The sequence below is a fragment of the Cygnus olor genome, chromosome Z (assembly GCF_009769625.2).
Source record: "Cygnus olor isolate bCygOlo1 chromosome Z, bCygOlo1.pri.v2, whole genome shotgun sequence".
Classification (NCBI taxonomy): Eukaryota; Metazoa; Chordata; class Aves; order Anseriformes; family Anatidae; genus Cygnus; species Cygnus olor.
This window is the reverse complement of record NC_049198.1, coordinates 36,888,271-36,905,054: the sequence shown is the minus strand read 5'-3', so window position 1 is coordinate 36,905,054 and position 16,784 is coordinate 36,888,271. Positions and strand designations below refer to the sequence as shown.

Here is a 16,784-nt window from a genome sequence, read left to right as displayed (position 1 = left end):
ACTCACTCTGCAGGATGTGCATTTCTGTTGAAAATGTTTATTCTTTTTCCATGGTTTGACTGTTTTATTCTTTTGAATCATGAAAATCGAAAACAAATTCCTTTGCTGTAAATATCACTGTTTTCTAATTATTCTCTTTCTAATCTTTTTTTTCCTTTTCACAAATGGATACCAATCATTCCCTGTTGGACCACACAATATCTCTTCCTGAAAAAAAAAAAAATGCTGTTGACTGAAATTCCTTCTGATGGACCAAATTTCCTACTTGCTACCTGCTCCTGAATGGTCTCTTCAACCAAATCTGCCTGTCTGACCAATTAAACCTCCCTCCATTGTACACACCATGCTCTCCAAACCTTCAACTTCCCCTTCTTCTCTTGCTGCTGCCCTCCGGAAGCCACGGAAGAGTCCTGGGCCGAGGGAGGATTCTGTATGCTGGTGAAAAAGAACAATCTCTGCCAGCGGAAAGTGCTTCAGCAACTGTGTTGCAGAACATGTACGCACAAGGGGTGAACTGACACCTCCCAGAGTCCTCCTGCTCCTGTAGACTTATAGATTAATCCGTATTATTGAAAAAGGAAAAAAGAAAAAAAAAAAAGCCACCTCTCTCTCTCTCCCCCCTCTTTGTCTGGGGAGATGGTGAACTGTTTGTTGGAACTTAAATGGAAAAACTACAACACGCCTACCTTTCATAACTGGGTGTTTAGAGCTGAGCATCCAGGATCACAGAGTCAGTATTGTGTGACCAAAGCATTTGATGCCAAAATTAACGTTTAACTCATGATTTGATTTCTTGTCAATCTTAGGATTATTCCTGTTTTTTGAAGGTCCTTTTTCTTCCCTTTTTTTTTCCTGCTTGTTTCCCCTTCAAGTTTAAAGAGTGTTTCAAGAACACACACGTTTACACGGATTAAAACTAAACAACACAAAAAAAGTTTGCATTAGTCTTTTTTGTGCTATGTAAATTGACAGGGGGAACTTCAGGAAATGAGTCCCTAAGGGAATCAGAAACATCATCAGCTGCAGGACTAAGTTCTGTCCCTTTCGTACCAGTATTTAAAAAAGAAAAGTGATCATTTCTGCACACATTTCTTTCCTACTTCCTCTGCTGTGTGCTGTTTTTTGTATCACATGCAGTGTGTATATATGTTTTGCCCAAAGTGGTTTTTTTTGGTCATATAGATCTCATTTTTAGACAGCTAGCTTATTAACAGATATGCTAGGATTTTTATTTTATTTTTTTAAATTGTAAAAGCTATTTCAAATAAACTTAAAAAAAAACTTTGTTCCTGTTGTGAACAAGTTCAGAAGAAACTACTCTTGGTTTGCGTAAGCAAGAGTAATGTATACGTGGAAATCAAAACATTGCTAACATGTAAGGAGTAGTCATAAATTATTGTTGTCTTGTAATGTTCACCAAAAAGGGGATATTATCATGCAGATATGTGGGGATATTTCATAGTGCCCATACAGAAATGCCAGTGTGACTGTATGTGACAGAATGTGTTTACAGGACTGGATTTATAATTGAGCATGTAACACTGTGCCAAATACATCTCCAGGGGTAATTACGTATAGGGCAATAAATCAACTGTTTTCTTGATGTAACAATCGTGTCTTGATGGGCCTGAATCTGCTTTTAACTGCTGACAGTACAAATTTCAGCAGGAATAATCCTGCTGAGGCCAATAGAGTTACCTCATTGTAAAACCATCCTGGGTGGTATGAGAAGTAGGCTTCTGCCTTCTCTCTTTACCCAGGTACACAGCTGTCAGTACAAATTTCTGTTTAATATGTATTCATCAGCTTCACTTAGCATGCTGTTTGGAAGCCATTAATTTTAACGAAAAATAGTAAATTGAACTTTGAAGATACTGTTTTGGGGGGAAAATACTTAAAACGTGCAAAGTGTCTCTCTGTTTTCTTTCCAGGACACACAAGTAGAAAATGTATTGCAGGTGTTTAAGCATGTAAATGTTAGAAAATAAAGAGAACCTCCTTTCTAAATACCAAAATGATTGTGGAAGTTTTACAAATGATGGATACAAATCTATAGAAGTAATATGCCCGCTTTTCCAGAGAGCAGATAAACTATTACAACCCATGTCTGGTTCTGTATGACAGGGGGCTTGTGAAGCTCCTTTGGTGCCCATCACAGATTTCCTGCTAAACATGCAAAGCTATAAGAATTTAATATGTGCTAGTTTAACTACTAGTCTGTTACTGCCTCATTTCTCAATATAACATTTTTAACTAGAACATAATGCTTTCAAAGTTTAAGTTAATATTATATATATATATTATATATAAATATATATTCATAATTGAGATTTAATTATGTAATGGATTGTAAAGAGTTTGTTTGGATACTTACAAATGCCTCTAACACTATTATAGAGAAAAAATTAATATCTTTGTTTTCTTTTTTAAAAAAAATGACACATTGTTAAATCCAAATTCATTTTTACTGAAAAAAATACTGTACATGTGTAAAATGTTCAGTTGTTATTTGTAAAATAGGGTAGTTCTGTTGTAATTGATATCGGCCAAAATCAATGTTATTCCATATTTTATTTTTTCTATTAAATTAACCTAAATTCCTGTTCCTTTGGTCTGGAAAAACATGTTGGTAATCTATATGTAAAATATCTCTGTTGAAGGGCACAGGTAGCTTTATCCTATAGACACTACATGCAAGTCATTGAAACAAATTGGGGGAGGGTAAGGATGTTTCATTTTTTTGTGGATTTTTTTAAGTGATGAAATTTATGAAAGCAGAAATGTCTGGATTCTGTGGGAGGACACCTTTTGTGTACTATCAGTTCAGCTGTGTCCAAACCCTGATGGGCAATAGTGCTGGCTTCCTTCTCCCCATTAGAGTCTGTCTCTTGCATTCTTTGGATTAAAAAGCTGCATGCATAAACACCTTTTGACTCAGAAGGCTTAGGAGAAGCGTAGTAGCTTTATGGTCGTTCATGGCCATTTGCACAGTACAATACTGATGCTTGTTTATATGCCAATACATTCTGCACACCTCAGGTCACAACCCTGGTCTACCACTTAAGAGCAGCAGGCTGTCTCTCCTTTCCATTAAATCAAGAGGGCTCCCTGTAGTCTTAGCTGTGATCCGTGCAGGATCAGAGCTTCCACTGACATTAGATGATGCTTTCATTCATTTTCCACTTAGTCCTACAACCTGAGTGGAGAACAAAGTGGCAACTCATCCTCAGAATTTGTATATTCAGATGAAGCTCTAAGCATGTTCACTAAGGACATGTAAAGAAGATCCTGAAAAAACATTTTTTAGCCATCGGCTTTCAGCCTCAAATATCTCAGTATCACCAACTTGGTTTCAAAATATGGAATTAGGTCATCAATCTCTCAGTTTTCCTGTCAGTTCTTGGACAGCACATGTTCAGCAATAGTTTCATTAAGCCAGACTAGGAAAAAAGGTTGGCCTAACCCTTATACCGATGCTCTATGAAGAGCTGCTCCTTTCAGGTCCCATCCCACGTTCATATTCAAACTGGCATGAGAAATTCAAGCAATCACAATGTCAAGACTTCATCTTCTTTGGGTGGGAAATATACAAAGAGTACATTCTTTACAGCTCTGGCCAAATAAGTCCGCCCTAGAGGGTGTACATCTAAATGTTGGTTTGTGAAGCCTCACAGAAAAGCAAGCCTAGACAGAAAATAGATTGAAAATGAGAAATTTCCAGTGTCAGTTCAGACTTTTTGAACATTGTTATTTCTTGATGCATTGACAGCCGTGGCCAGATGCAGAATTAGTAAACAGCACTATAGTTAGTCCTTGCACAAGAGGCTCACTGCAGCAATGGGATTGTGATTGAAGGAAGCTAGTGTGTCCCCATCTGCAGAATTATCAGTGATTGATCTCTGATCAATGCCGAGTATTCATATTTGACAGTATTTGGACATATTTGGAGTATTCATTATTTGACACCTTGTTGTTAGCATGCAGAACAGATATGGACCTTGTTAGGAAGATCAGAACCTGCTAAGCTTGAAGAAAATGCAACTTTTCATCCTGTATGGAAGGACACTTGATAATGTCGGTCCAGATCTGTTCATTGATTTCTGCCTTATTTATAACACAAGTCAAAAAAACAATGACAGATTTTTAAGTTAATTTTCTTATTAAGGCATGTCACTTCCATGGCAAACTATTTGCCTGTTCATGTATGTTCAGAACAATTCTTATTCAATCATTGATTTAAAAGTGAAATGAATACTCAGACAGGCCTCTTCCTTACTAAAAGTCTCAGAGACAGTGGCAGCTGTGGGTCAAAAAAATCGCATGCATCAGCTAACACTATTTTTAACCAGAAAGAAGGTTAGCATGCCATAGACAAGCAGATTATCTGCTGAAGACTGTTGTATGAATGCACCATTTTGTAAGTGGAGGATGCATTTCTCTTTCTGTAAATGGCCCATATGCCTTTCTAGCTGCTGCTGTCCATCTCAATCATACACCAGTTCTGTGGGATCAGCAAATCAGAGACACACCAGATTGTGTCAGTGGAAACTATGCTTCTCACCAGTAGCTTCTGTGGCTCTTGGGTTAGACCCCATCTACCCACACACCAATCTCCACTGGTATATCTCATCTCTTTCTGGGAGGCTTTGCAAGCTCCCTCACTGTGGAGAACACAGTTTTCTAATAGAGACTTCCCTATGAGACTATACAGATTACCCCAGTTCCTATTTGGACTACAAGCTTCCAATGTCCTGTGAAATTCTGAGCAAACCCTGTTACTGAATATATGCTATAATACCAAGGCTGCTGCATGTTGTCAGGTAATGATAAGAGGCGTGACCCTATGACCCTTTAAGATGAGTAAACTTATATGCAGAGATACTAGAGCTGTCTACAGCAACTTCATTCCTAAATAGAACTTGCAGCTGGTGATGGCCAAGTTAATTCTCTTAGTAGCCACATTGCAACCAGACTGAATATTACCTATATCAGTGGCCACTTTAGGTAACTATCTGCTACTTAAAAAACAAAACAAAACAAAACAAAACAAAATTGATGAACTGAATGACGTTGAGAAGGCCTGTTATAAATTCAAGATTCCTGTAAAGACATTTAAGTGACAGCTTGTATGATTCAGTGCTTTCAATCTGCAGTGCAACTCATGGAACAGTAACTTGTCTTTGATCCATTACCATGCCTTATATTTATATTGCATATGCCATTGTCATGTCATTGGTTAAGAATGAATCAAGAAAAGTTCTGTCATTAAATGTTTGTGCAAAATATTTTAAGCAAGCATTAAAAAAGTTTTACAACATACAGAAAAATGTCCTAGTCGAGTTTGCATCAAAAAGAAACTGACCCCGATGTGAACTTACATGAAAATTTTCAGAATCTGCAGTTTCAATATATGATAAATAAGGTTGAAAAAGTATGAACACTTTGTTTAACAGAGGGAAAAACTGTTTGATGTAAATTTTTTCTTTACTTGTCTTAAATCATTGTGGAAGCTTCCAATTTTGTTTAAATTGCTTATCTGATTATTTATTACCATCACTCATGACAGTGTTTTGGGGCTTAAATCCTCCTCTTAGTCCACTAGCAAGGACTAAAGAATTGTATGTAGCAACACAGTGTCCTTGAGATCAAATTAAAGCTATAGAGTTTAGGATTGCATCCAACCTGTGACAGTGCAATCAACACCTGCACTCCTTCTGTTGGTTGCACACTGGTGAGCCAAGAGGATTCAAACTTACTGTGGTCTGGGGACATTTCTGCAAAATTTCAGAGCAGAGTAATACAGGGTCTCACTGAAACCCTCAGGATAAAGCCTGGGAGATTGCAGGTATGTTCACCTGCTGTGCAAGAGTAGCAGACACCACCACAAAAAAACATATAATGGCAAGAAGGCTCTAAGCGTTTAGAAAAACAAAAACAAAAACTTTTCCAGTAAGCAACAAATGGAGCCTGTCCATGCCACCCCAAAGGCTGGTTTTTGTTATATCTCTTTTTTTCTGAGCAGCTCATGCATTTGTTGCCAAAGATGGGCAACGCACAGCTTTGAATGCCCCTTATACAATAATTTATTTATCACTGTTTCACAGTGTTTGGGGATGGATTTGTTGAAGGTCTTCTGGGAAAACAACACCAATTTTCAAAGCAAATAATACCATCCCATCACAAAACACAGTGGACATCTTTGCTTTATGGTGTTACGAAATTAGCTCGTTAAGTACCCATTTTGCCAATCAGCCTGGGGAGGAGAAGCTAGAACATTGCCAGGATGTGAGTATTTATTTACCCAAGGAGAATTGATGGCTCCATCATGCAAATTCAATAAAAGCACTGAATGCTCACTCAAGCTTGACAAGTTTGATTTATTAATAATATTACAGTTAATAATATCCATCTCTTCCACTTACAATTGTCCCTATCCTGCCCACTGCCCTACTCCTGGTGGGTGCAGATGCTCTTTGAGCTGTGGGTTAGAAGGTCTCCAAGTCCCCACACTTTGCACTGCTGTCAGCCCCAGTGCTTGTGACCATGTCCTTGTGCCAATGATCGAAAGAGAAAAATAACTCATAATACTCATTCCCCAAATAAAGGCCCTTTTCCTACTCCAAGAGCAAGGCCATATTGATGGTGTGTGAATGCTGCTCTTACTGGGTCTACTTCCAGCACAGCCTCCCTGAATGCTTTCAATCCCAAGGGGGTCCAGGAGCTCACATAGCCAAAAGGTGCTACAAAGCCTCTTTCCAGCTGTACCTGAATAAGAGGAGCTGTATCATTTGCCCGTTTCTGCACCCTCGACAAAGAATATGCAGTCATTAAAGGGAATGTCCTGGACTGTTTGCTTGGGAAATCATCAGAAGTGATTACCTTTTGGGTATTTCTGCTGTGTCTATAGTGGAGACTAGGAATGAAGGGGGACTTTAAGCAAGAGGATGATCTGGATAGGCTGGACCGATGGGCTGAGGCCAACTGGATGAAGTTCAACAAGGCCAAGTGCCGGGTCCTGCACCTGGGGTGCAACAACCCCAAGCAGAGCTACAGGCTGGGAGATGAGTGGTTGGAAAGCTGCCTGGCAGAGAAGAACCTGGGAGTATTGGTTGATAGTCAGCTGAATATGAGCCAGCAGTGTGCTCAGGTGGCCAAGAAGGCCAACAGCATCCTGGCTTGCATAAGAAACAGTGTGGCCAGCAGGGCTAGGGAAGTGATTGTCCCCTTGTACTCGGCTCTGGAGAGGCTGCACCTTGAGTACTGTGTTCAGTTTTGGGCCCCCCAGTACAAGAAGGACATGGAGGTGCTCAAGCGAGTCCAGAGAAGGGCAACGAAGCTGGTGAGGGGTCTGGAGAACAAGTCTTGTGATGAGTGGCTGGGTGAGCTGGGGTTGTTCAGCCTGGAGAAGAGGAGGCTCAGGGGCGACCTTATCGCACTCTACAGGTACCTTAAAGGAGGCTGTAGCAAGGTGGGGGTAGTCTATTCTCCCACGTGCCTGGTGACAGGATGAGGGCGAATAGGCTAAAGTTGCGCCAGGGCAGGTTTAGGTTGGATATTAGGAAAAACTTCTTTACTGAAAGGGTTGTTAGGCATTGGAATAGGCTGCCCAGCGAAGTGGTTGAGTCACCATTCCTGGAGGTCTTTAAAAGACGTTTAGATGTAGAGCTTAGTGATATGGTTTAGTGGAGGACTTGTTAGTGTTAGATCAGAGGTTGGACTAGGTGATCTTGGAGGTCTCTTCCAGCCTAGTGATATTCTGTGATTCTGTGAAAACTATCACACTGAAAAGTTGCTTTGCAGAACTAGGAAGTAGTACACTGATCCTGCCCAGTATTTGTGGATACCTACCTCTAGCAGGAAGAGAAAAGTGAAGTAGACTAGAATGTGAAATTGATTACCAGTACGATTCTATTTTGTTGTCTTGTTGGGGCAAGAGTTTCCCTGCTAAATTCTGCCCAGTTATTTCAGCAGATCATATCCCGATTAAGTTTAGGATCTCCAGTAAAGGGTCGCTCTATTTAAAATGGACACAACCACTTAAATACAGCCCTGAGATGTTCGTCTGTTTCCTCCATGGGCTTATGTCTATCTGCAGAAATCCTGTGGTCAGGGAAGGCTTTGTTTATACCAATTAAGTAGAGCTCGCTGTAAAACATAAGAGACAGACACCATGCTGCTACAGTTGCCTCTGGATTATGAATAGTTTTCTTCCAGCATGGAAAGATCCTATTTAATTGTACATTAAACATATGCAAATGTGTCCAGATGCAAATAACACCACCTTTACTTAATGATACAGTCAGCCCCCCCTACCTTTCTTTTCCATATTTCACAAGACACTATCTGGATTTCCAACACAGAATTACCAGCAAGATTACATAAATTTCAGTGAGATTTGAGTGTCTCCATTTCACTGCCATTTTGGACATTCTTGGCTACTGAGCTTCACAAAAAAATAGGAATCTGAAGCTCCAGAAATGAAGAAGCTAAACAGATTCTTTACCAATGTAGTTCTGAAATTTTGAGAGACAGACATGCTATTTCCCTCTCCTTCAAGAAACAAGAAGGGTACAGAGCACCATATTAGCAATAAGGACAGCGACTGCTCCATTCCCCTTTCCACTTTCTCGTGACGCTGTCAAATTTCAGGCTGCAAGTGAACAGCAGAAAACCCTACCAGGCTCTGACCTTTGTGCTTACACAGACAAGGGGGAAACCCTGGCCAGCTTACGCGTCCAGTCATCCACATTATTAGCACAAATGGAGGTTTAAAGCAGATTTTTAAAACAATTAAAACATCTTTCTGGACTCCGTTTACACCTGCTCAGTACCCCTTAGGGCTCTGGCTCTTCAATGGGCTTCTAACAACCATTGTATAAATAGAAATATACATATATACATAGAATACACAATATACATATATACATAGAAATTAGAGAAGAAACACACACCAAAAATAAAAAGACAAAAATTCCCTTTGTGTCAGCAGAAAGGGCACCTTCGGTTGATGTAAATATTTTTATTCAGTAGGGAAAAGAATAGGGGGCTGTGCAAGATAATGCAGTTGATAAAGGTAGCTGCCTCTCACAATTAAAACTAACCTGAGGCTCTATGTGATCTCAGCTAATCCAGAAACAGAAGGGTCTTTCATCCTAAAATCATTATATCTCATTCTGCTCCACACACTGCTGTTCATGGAGGACATCTTCATCCCTTTCCAAGGTTCTGCCTCATCCCTTGGCACAAGGGGGCTGCAGTGGCTGAGGAGCCGGCATCTTAACCTCAGCCTTCGTGATCATCACTTTTGAAGAGTAGACTTCCATCCCAAATCCCTCTCAACACCTTGGATCATATCACATCAATATTCATGAAGGATGTCCCCTTTGTCCCTTTGTCCCCCAAACAGGGAGACAGGGATGTGGTCACTGTGTAAAATGACTGACTGGAGGCTTATAATTAACAGGAGGCTGAAGCTAGACAAATCAGAATTGGAAAGCAGTCTCAAGTTTCATATGCTTAGCCAAAATCGTGTTGGGGGGTGGGGTGGGGGGAAAAGTGTAGGAAATACCACAATCCCACAATCTCTGTGCCCAAAAATTTTCAAGGTGAAGACAAGATTCCTTTCAGGGAGCAGTAATCTATCAAACACTAAGTCTTTGGGCTAAGCTGATGGATAACCCCAAGAGGAATCCTCAGGGTGAAGTTTAATGGTTTGTTACACACAGGGTTAGTCTAAGCTCCTCATGGACTTAAGCTTCATGGATAAACTTTTCTTTAGCAAAATTCAAGGAGCTAGTCCCACCTGCCAGCCAAAAGAAAATGTGTCAAGGCTGAATATGGGAAAAGCAGAACTCTTCCTAACACTGAATTTTCTAGGTTCTTATTGTTGATCAGTGAAAAACAGTTACGATGAGTGTTTCTTTATCAGCTGAGTGAAACTTCTGTAACCTGTAAGATCGCATACAGAAGCCCAAGTACAAAATCTATATACAAGTTTCTGTGAAAGTAAACAAGCAAAAGGAGGAAACAAGGTCATTTTTTGGATGGTTACACAAAAATGTCGCTAGTAATGCTAAAGAAGATAACCTGTGAATGTTTTTAAATGAGAGGGAGTGATTTTTTGATTAAGAAAGGTGGGGAATTAGTACCTGACTTTCAGTGACTAAATTTCATGGGGGCTACAAGAGAAAAATTGATTTATGACTACCTGCATATAAAATTCTGTGTGACTCCAGGCTTGGCTTACAAGGATATTCACACCCTCATCCAACTGGCCTACTGAAACACCATGTGCTGTAAATAAATGGCAGATTTTGGAAATCAGGAGGGAAACAGAATCAAGATAAGGGCCATGTACTTAATACTGCTTATGTGAAGACATAGCAATTTCCTGGAAACTGTGACAGTGCTCTAGTCTGGGACTCAGAAGAGACAGGTTTTGGCTTGCTGTTACACCATTAACCTGACTCGATGAGTTTACTGCAATTCATTTTTTTCTGCCTCTTTAATGGGTGTTTTTCTTGCCCCATTTTAAAATGCACCTATCAACAGATAGGAACTTGTTTTAAGTATAGGTTGTTGTATGAAGTTAAAGGCACAGCCTACAGCTTGACATGACCCTGATGAAGAGACATTGCTAAGGGACACAAGAAATTGTACACAGAAGTCTTCCAGTTATGAGGTATTATGTATGTTAAAGCTTCATTCACTTATTTTTTAAACAATGTGACAAATGTTTTTAAGCAAGGTGACAAGGTAACAGAAATGACAAACAAGTGAAAATTAAATCTAGGAAGACCCAAAGTAATTGACTGGTATTGCTTGTATTAAGGCAGAGCTGGGATGCTTTGGTAGTGGTATTCTCCAGTTGTGTACACTGGGCAGATAAAGAATTTTAATATAGAAGAAAGGAAAAAAAGAGAGTCAAGGTTTGGTAAGAGGTATTATCTAGCCCACAAGAAATCTGGCAAACAGTTAAACGACCCTGTGGAATAGTTTAAAATTCTTCTCTAAAGCTGCATTTCTGTCTTAACTCCTCGAATATCTACCCTCCTCCCCCCCCACCCAAAAAAAAAAAAAAAGGAAAAAATAAATAGAAGAAAGAAAAAAGGAAAAAAGGCTATTCTGTTAACATTTATTGGCAGATCTACAGCTTTAGATGTGACTTGCAATTCAGAGGGCCTAATATGTAAGCAATTTCTGATGCGTGTTCCTATAATTGTATGCTTTGAAATGCTTCGACTGAGACAATAGAGTCAGAAGAGAGCTGGTCTTTCTGGCACTATTCCAGGGCAGCTGAAATGAATTACAGCATTTCCAATGAAAGAAGTAACGAAGAAATAACAGAAACCTTTTAAAACTCAGCACTTTTACCTTGTGGGAAGGCTATGAAAGGGGATAGCCAGGGTGTGTGAATTGGTATCTCAGGTCCCACAGAAAAGCATACAGGGAAATAAAGTGAAGGTAGTAAGAGCTGAAGAAACAAAATGCTTTTATTACACACATTGGAAAATAATATGAGAGAAGCAAATATTTAATAACGTTGCAAGGACAGATGTCCTAGTTATGTAAAGCCAGTAGTATAAAACACCAAGCCACCAAACCTGCAAGCAGAAGACTTTCCAAATACTGCATTTTTCATGGCTGTGCATCGTCTAGCAAAAAACAAGTAAGAAAGAAATTGTGACTGCGGAAGTTGGCAATTTTTCTGTTGTAATGAGTATCAAATTACACTATAAAATCTCATAAAGACATTTGAGATTATGGGATTCCATGTTACACCCTCTGAATACAAATCAGAAATTGTAAAGAGGCCTACACTAAGAAAAAATAACAATGGCCCAAAGATCTATTAGGCAGCAGGCCACAGCTTTTTTTCTAAGAGATGAGGATTATAGATACTCAGTACTGTGATAGTACATGACCTCTGCTGCTGTCTGTCTCTTTCTGACATTGTGTCATTATCCTTTCAGCTGGAGCAGATAGCCAAATTTGCAGTGTGGGTGGCTCCTATTATCAGCAGAAATAATAAAGTTATATGTTTGTCTGATGCACAAATTTACATAAAAAAAATACAAAAGTTTCTGTTTCTCTCATCTCATCAAGAGACTGATCATTTTCTCCTAGCTCTGGATTTCTTGCTGATTAGAAACAACACCAGACCAGCCTCTGAGGAGCACTATTTTCATGATTCATATGGGTCTATGGCTCATTTTTGACCTTTTTGCTTTCTCCAGGAGACATACAAACCTTTACAAAATTAAAATTACATCTGTACCTACACTTTGGGTACCTCAGCTTTGGCCCATGGTTAGCTGGATACTCCTGTTTTAGCATGCTTTGCATTTGTAGCTATACCATTCCCTATACCACTATAACCACTATAACCACTATAACCACTATAACTATACCACTATATACACTATATATATAATAGAGCCTATATTTCATACCAGGGACTTCAAATATTATAAATTCCGTTAAAAGAGATAAATATGGATATAGAAAAGACAAGGGACAGAGAGCATAATTAGGGTTTTTTTAGGCAATGTTTCATTCCTACATTGTTTAATCCAGCAGCACTTGCTCAGACAATGCTCTTGCTCTTCAATGCAAGAAAATCATTGCAACCGTGAGCCAAAACCAAGTCACTACATATATGTATTTTGACTTCTAAAATTCACTGTGTGTGCCAAAACTGTATTTCCCAGCAGCAACACAAGTGAAAAGGGTTTCTAGGTATGAGAAATTGCAAGGTGTATGTATTACACAGGACTCTCTGTCAAACTTCTTCCATTATTTAAGAATGAAGGAACAGCCAGGTCTATCAACTATATAGATGCAATTAGAATAAATTTTCCCATAACAAACTGACATAAAACACAAAACTGCTTGATAAAACCATTTAGTGTTCCCACATTATGTTGCACACAGATCTAGTATTCAAGTTAATTACCAAATGAATATCTCAGCTCTGAGAGGTAGGAAAAGTATAGCTTACCAGTTTGTGACAGTGTTTCAAAGAATATTCAGTAAATAAACAGCAGAATTTGCACTTCAGCTCCATAGTAATATTATGGTATTCATGATTATGAAGTGTTTATATCTACATCTCAGATTTTAGACAATCACTCAATAATTCTTCCTCAAGTACAAGTGGACACTTGGTCACCAAATTTTTAGTCAGTTTAAAGAAGAGCCTTGGTCTTTTAGAAGTGAGTTATTGCTGTAGCAGCATGAGAGGGAGATAAACGTGCTACAGCTAGAGGTCTGGGGAGCACTAACATGTCTCTGACCTATGGAGGCTCACTCAAGTCTTTCTCCACACGTAACACAAGTCACAGCCATGAGAGTAAACCCTTTATATTAAAGCTTGTAATCAGGAACACATTGCACCTGCAGAAAGGGAAATTAGGTAATGAATGCTACTACATATCATTATTATTGATGCAAAAGTAATAGCCTCAACCCAAACATCAGCGCCTGTCAGGTTCATATGGAAAATAAAAATAAAAATAAAAATAAAAATAAAAATAAAAATAAAAATAAAAATAAAAATAAAAATAAAAACAAGCAGGCAAATAAATTAGGACTACAAACTTCTAAATCTGAATATCCTGGTATACCAAAGGAGCAAGTATTTTTTTTCTTGACACCTTGAGGAAATGTGCTCATTTCAATAATTCAAACCAGGTCTAATTCCTGTTACTCATTAAGTTTACCAACATGGATTGGCACTTTGTTTTTGTATGTTAGTTTGTTTAGTGTAAGATGTTGAGGTGAAATAAGCAATCTTTTTTTTTTTTCTACTAGATGAATATCTCGATGATTCTCAAGGATGTCAGTTGTGTGACACATTCTGTGACAAGTGCACTGGACCTGAGCCCAACAACTGCATCAGCTGCCCAAGCACAAGGTATGTGTTTCCTAGCACCACACAACACAAAGATGTCACTTTAGCACTATCTTGCAGAGTCAAATGAAGAGACAAGTGATGATTATGGCAAACAAATTGAAGATTATGGCAAACAACAAAACCAGTGTGAGAAACTGAGAGGACAAGTATGTGAACAAAACTGTTTGTTACACAGACATTCAGCATTTGAACAAATGATTCCCACAGCTACAGAAAAAAAAAATATTTTAATGTGAAATAATATTTCTTTCATTGTCATCTATTCAAAATCATAACTGCTGGAGTCACAAGGGTGATAAACAGCAAGGCAATCTGCAGTTTTACACAGCAATGGAATTTGACACAGGAGTGAATATGGACACTGAAGCTAGCAATCAACAGTGTGGAGATGCTCATAACAGCTGAACATATGCTTCTAACTGCAGTTTATTTTTCTAACCTCTCACAAGGCATGAGCAGATCTAGAACGAAGTTTCTCCACAGGAGATCACTGCAGAAGAGAAGCTGAAGTTTAGGTGCCCTAGCACCTAATCCAGGAGCCTATTGTTTCTAAACTCATGTCCTGTCAATAGCTCTGTCCTCATACCAATAACTCTGGTTCCCTTACATTGCAGCCAGCTGGTATTTAAGTAGTATGAAATCAAAATCTGGTCCTGTAAGGCACAGAAAAACAATCCTCAAGCAATGCTACAATTTACAGTGCAAAAATCTATGCTAAGACCATAGGACACAGAAGGATCAGTGGAGTCCTGACAAATTCATAGCTGAGGAAACAGTATGGATTTAATGCATATTAAGTTGGACGTGGCATTAGCACAGGTTTTGGGCAGAATTTTGGACAGAGAACTGGATTTTTCCAATTCACAATTGCATTAACTTAGGTTGTTTGTGCTTCCTAGCAATGTGTTTTGAGATGTAAAACAAAGGTGCTGAACAAACTAGTTACAATGCCATAATGCAAAGCCACTAGAAGTTTGGAGCAATGAAGTTTCTGTGATCTTTTGGAAGGGTGCTGCTGTCTTCCCAGTAAATAATTCTCCATCGGTTTTCAGGTTTTTCATCTAACGTTTCCAAGAACTCTCTGTGCTCCTCTTTTTGAACATTACGAAAAGCTGTTAGAAAAAAGTAATATTGGACAGTCACAATTAAAGAAATAATAATAATGGAAAACCTCAACCAAAAGCTAAATAATAAGTCCTTCCAATGGACATTATTTGTTATGTGCTTGAAATAGACCAACTGAACTGAAACAGGATCCTAAATCTTGTAGCTCTTTAGAGCTTTAGATGGTGTCTGTTGAAGACAGTAATGGGTGGCCATTAGATATTAGAGACTAAAATTCAGCAATCCTGCTTTCCTACAGGGAAACACCTGTCCTCTTTGAAAAGGATGAAAAGATTTGGGGTGGGGGGTAATTACTGAAAATCCCCTGAAAATGAAAACAGTGATCAATCCCTGTTCTCTCTGAAAATTCAGCAGGGGATGTCACAATAATTCATAATAAAATCACTGCTAGTTCATTTGCTTATTTGAAAATTCAAAATGTGGCTACTTGTTTTACAAAAATTATGTAGTATAAAAGGTGCTTAAAAGGTGCTATAAAAGGTGCTCTTTTTTTTTTTTTTTTTTTTTTTTTTTGGTGAGGATAGCTATCATTACAGCTAGCACATGTGACAGAATACAGTAACACTAGCTCCAGTGTTTCTGACAGTGTCCCATTTGCACAGAAACCAAACAGTGTGGGCTGTGGTCTACATGAAGAGATGAATACTGGTCTTCAGCAATACGGATAGTGTTCTATGAACAGTCTGTCAGACTCCAGAGCAAAGAGACATCTTTGCTGAATCCACCCTTACGAGCTTCTCCCTGTTTCCGTGCAGCAGCCTGATTTCAGCCTCACAAGTCTTTTTAACCAATTCCTAAGCTTGCTTAGACATTAATGTTCTGCATGCACTTCAGGAAGGCTGTTTGCATTATAGCATATTCTTCCATATCCACACTTCATAAGCCTAGACATTTCCAGTCATGGTAAATTCGAAACGGTTTCAAAGACAATTTGAAAAAATTGTTTTTAAACTTTGCAGATGTTTTTCTCCCCTTCTTTCAGAATAAATCTGACAATGACCATAGCAACTCAAATTTATGAAGGCATATTGCAGACATTTTCAATACCACTGGCTGGCTGCAAGGAAGCATGCACTATCTTCATGTTGTGGAAAACCTATTGTTCCCTAGTTGTACAGAAAACCTGATGGTCTTGAAATCTGTACTAAGATCCTGAATTGTGCTCAACTTCTCTAGAAATTGAGTCCTAAATCCTCATAAACCGAACTGATCAAGGACAAAAACTGTTGAGAGTGGGAGATTACAGTCTCTCCTCTCTAATTTTCTAAATATTGAAAACACGTTCCAACTCTAGCCAACTTGTCTTATACTCTTTTAATAGTCATATCTGTATTGATGCTTTTCTCCTTTTCATCCAGAAAGAACAAAATCATTAGACACTAAATAGTGGTGAAAATGGACCAGAGATTTTCATTACATATAAGGATTCTGTAGCAGATTTTTTGTTATGCAGCAGGACAACATTTAGTAGCAAAACTCCTAAGTATTTGCACATATGCAAGTCTAAAAAGACAGATACTAAGGGCCAAGATTCAAAGAGGTGTTTGACTGCATATACTTAGTCATTGCACTGAAGCCACAGTATTTTTCACTGCTAGCATTTGAACTAACAGATAGACCATTGCTTCACAGAGAAAGACCTAGTCTTGCTTTCCATTAGGTGACCACTTCAGAGAATGTAGTAGAAAGAAATTTAAGTATAAGACCAAAGGGTGATTTTTCTGGGAAAATAATCCAATTCATC

The 16,784-nt window shown here is 38.7% G+C and overlaps 1 protein-coding gene across 2 annotated transcripts in view; it reads left to right on the top strand.

Moving 5' to 3' along the window:
* Window positions 1–16,784, top strand: part of PCSK5 (proprotein convertase subtilisin/kexin type 5) — a 251,454-nt gene that overhangs the window by 192,157 nt on the left and 42,513 nt on the right. The window contains exon 21 of one of the 2 annotated variants that reach the window (XM_040539991.1): window positions 13,813–13,915. In XM_040539991.1, the coding sequence (XP_040395925.1) occupies window positions 13,813–13,915 (103 nt within the window). Of the gene's footprint in view, window positions 1–397; window positions 5,320–13,812; window positions 13,916–16,784 lie in introns of those variants that run through there. The other variant, XM_040539992.1, reaches the window with a different exon arrangement.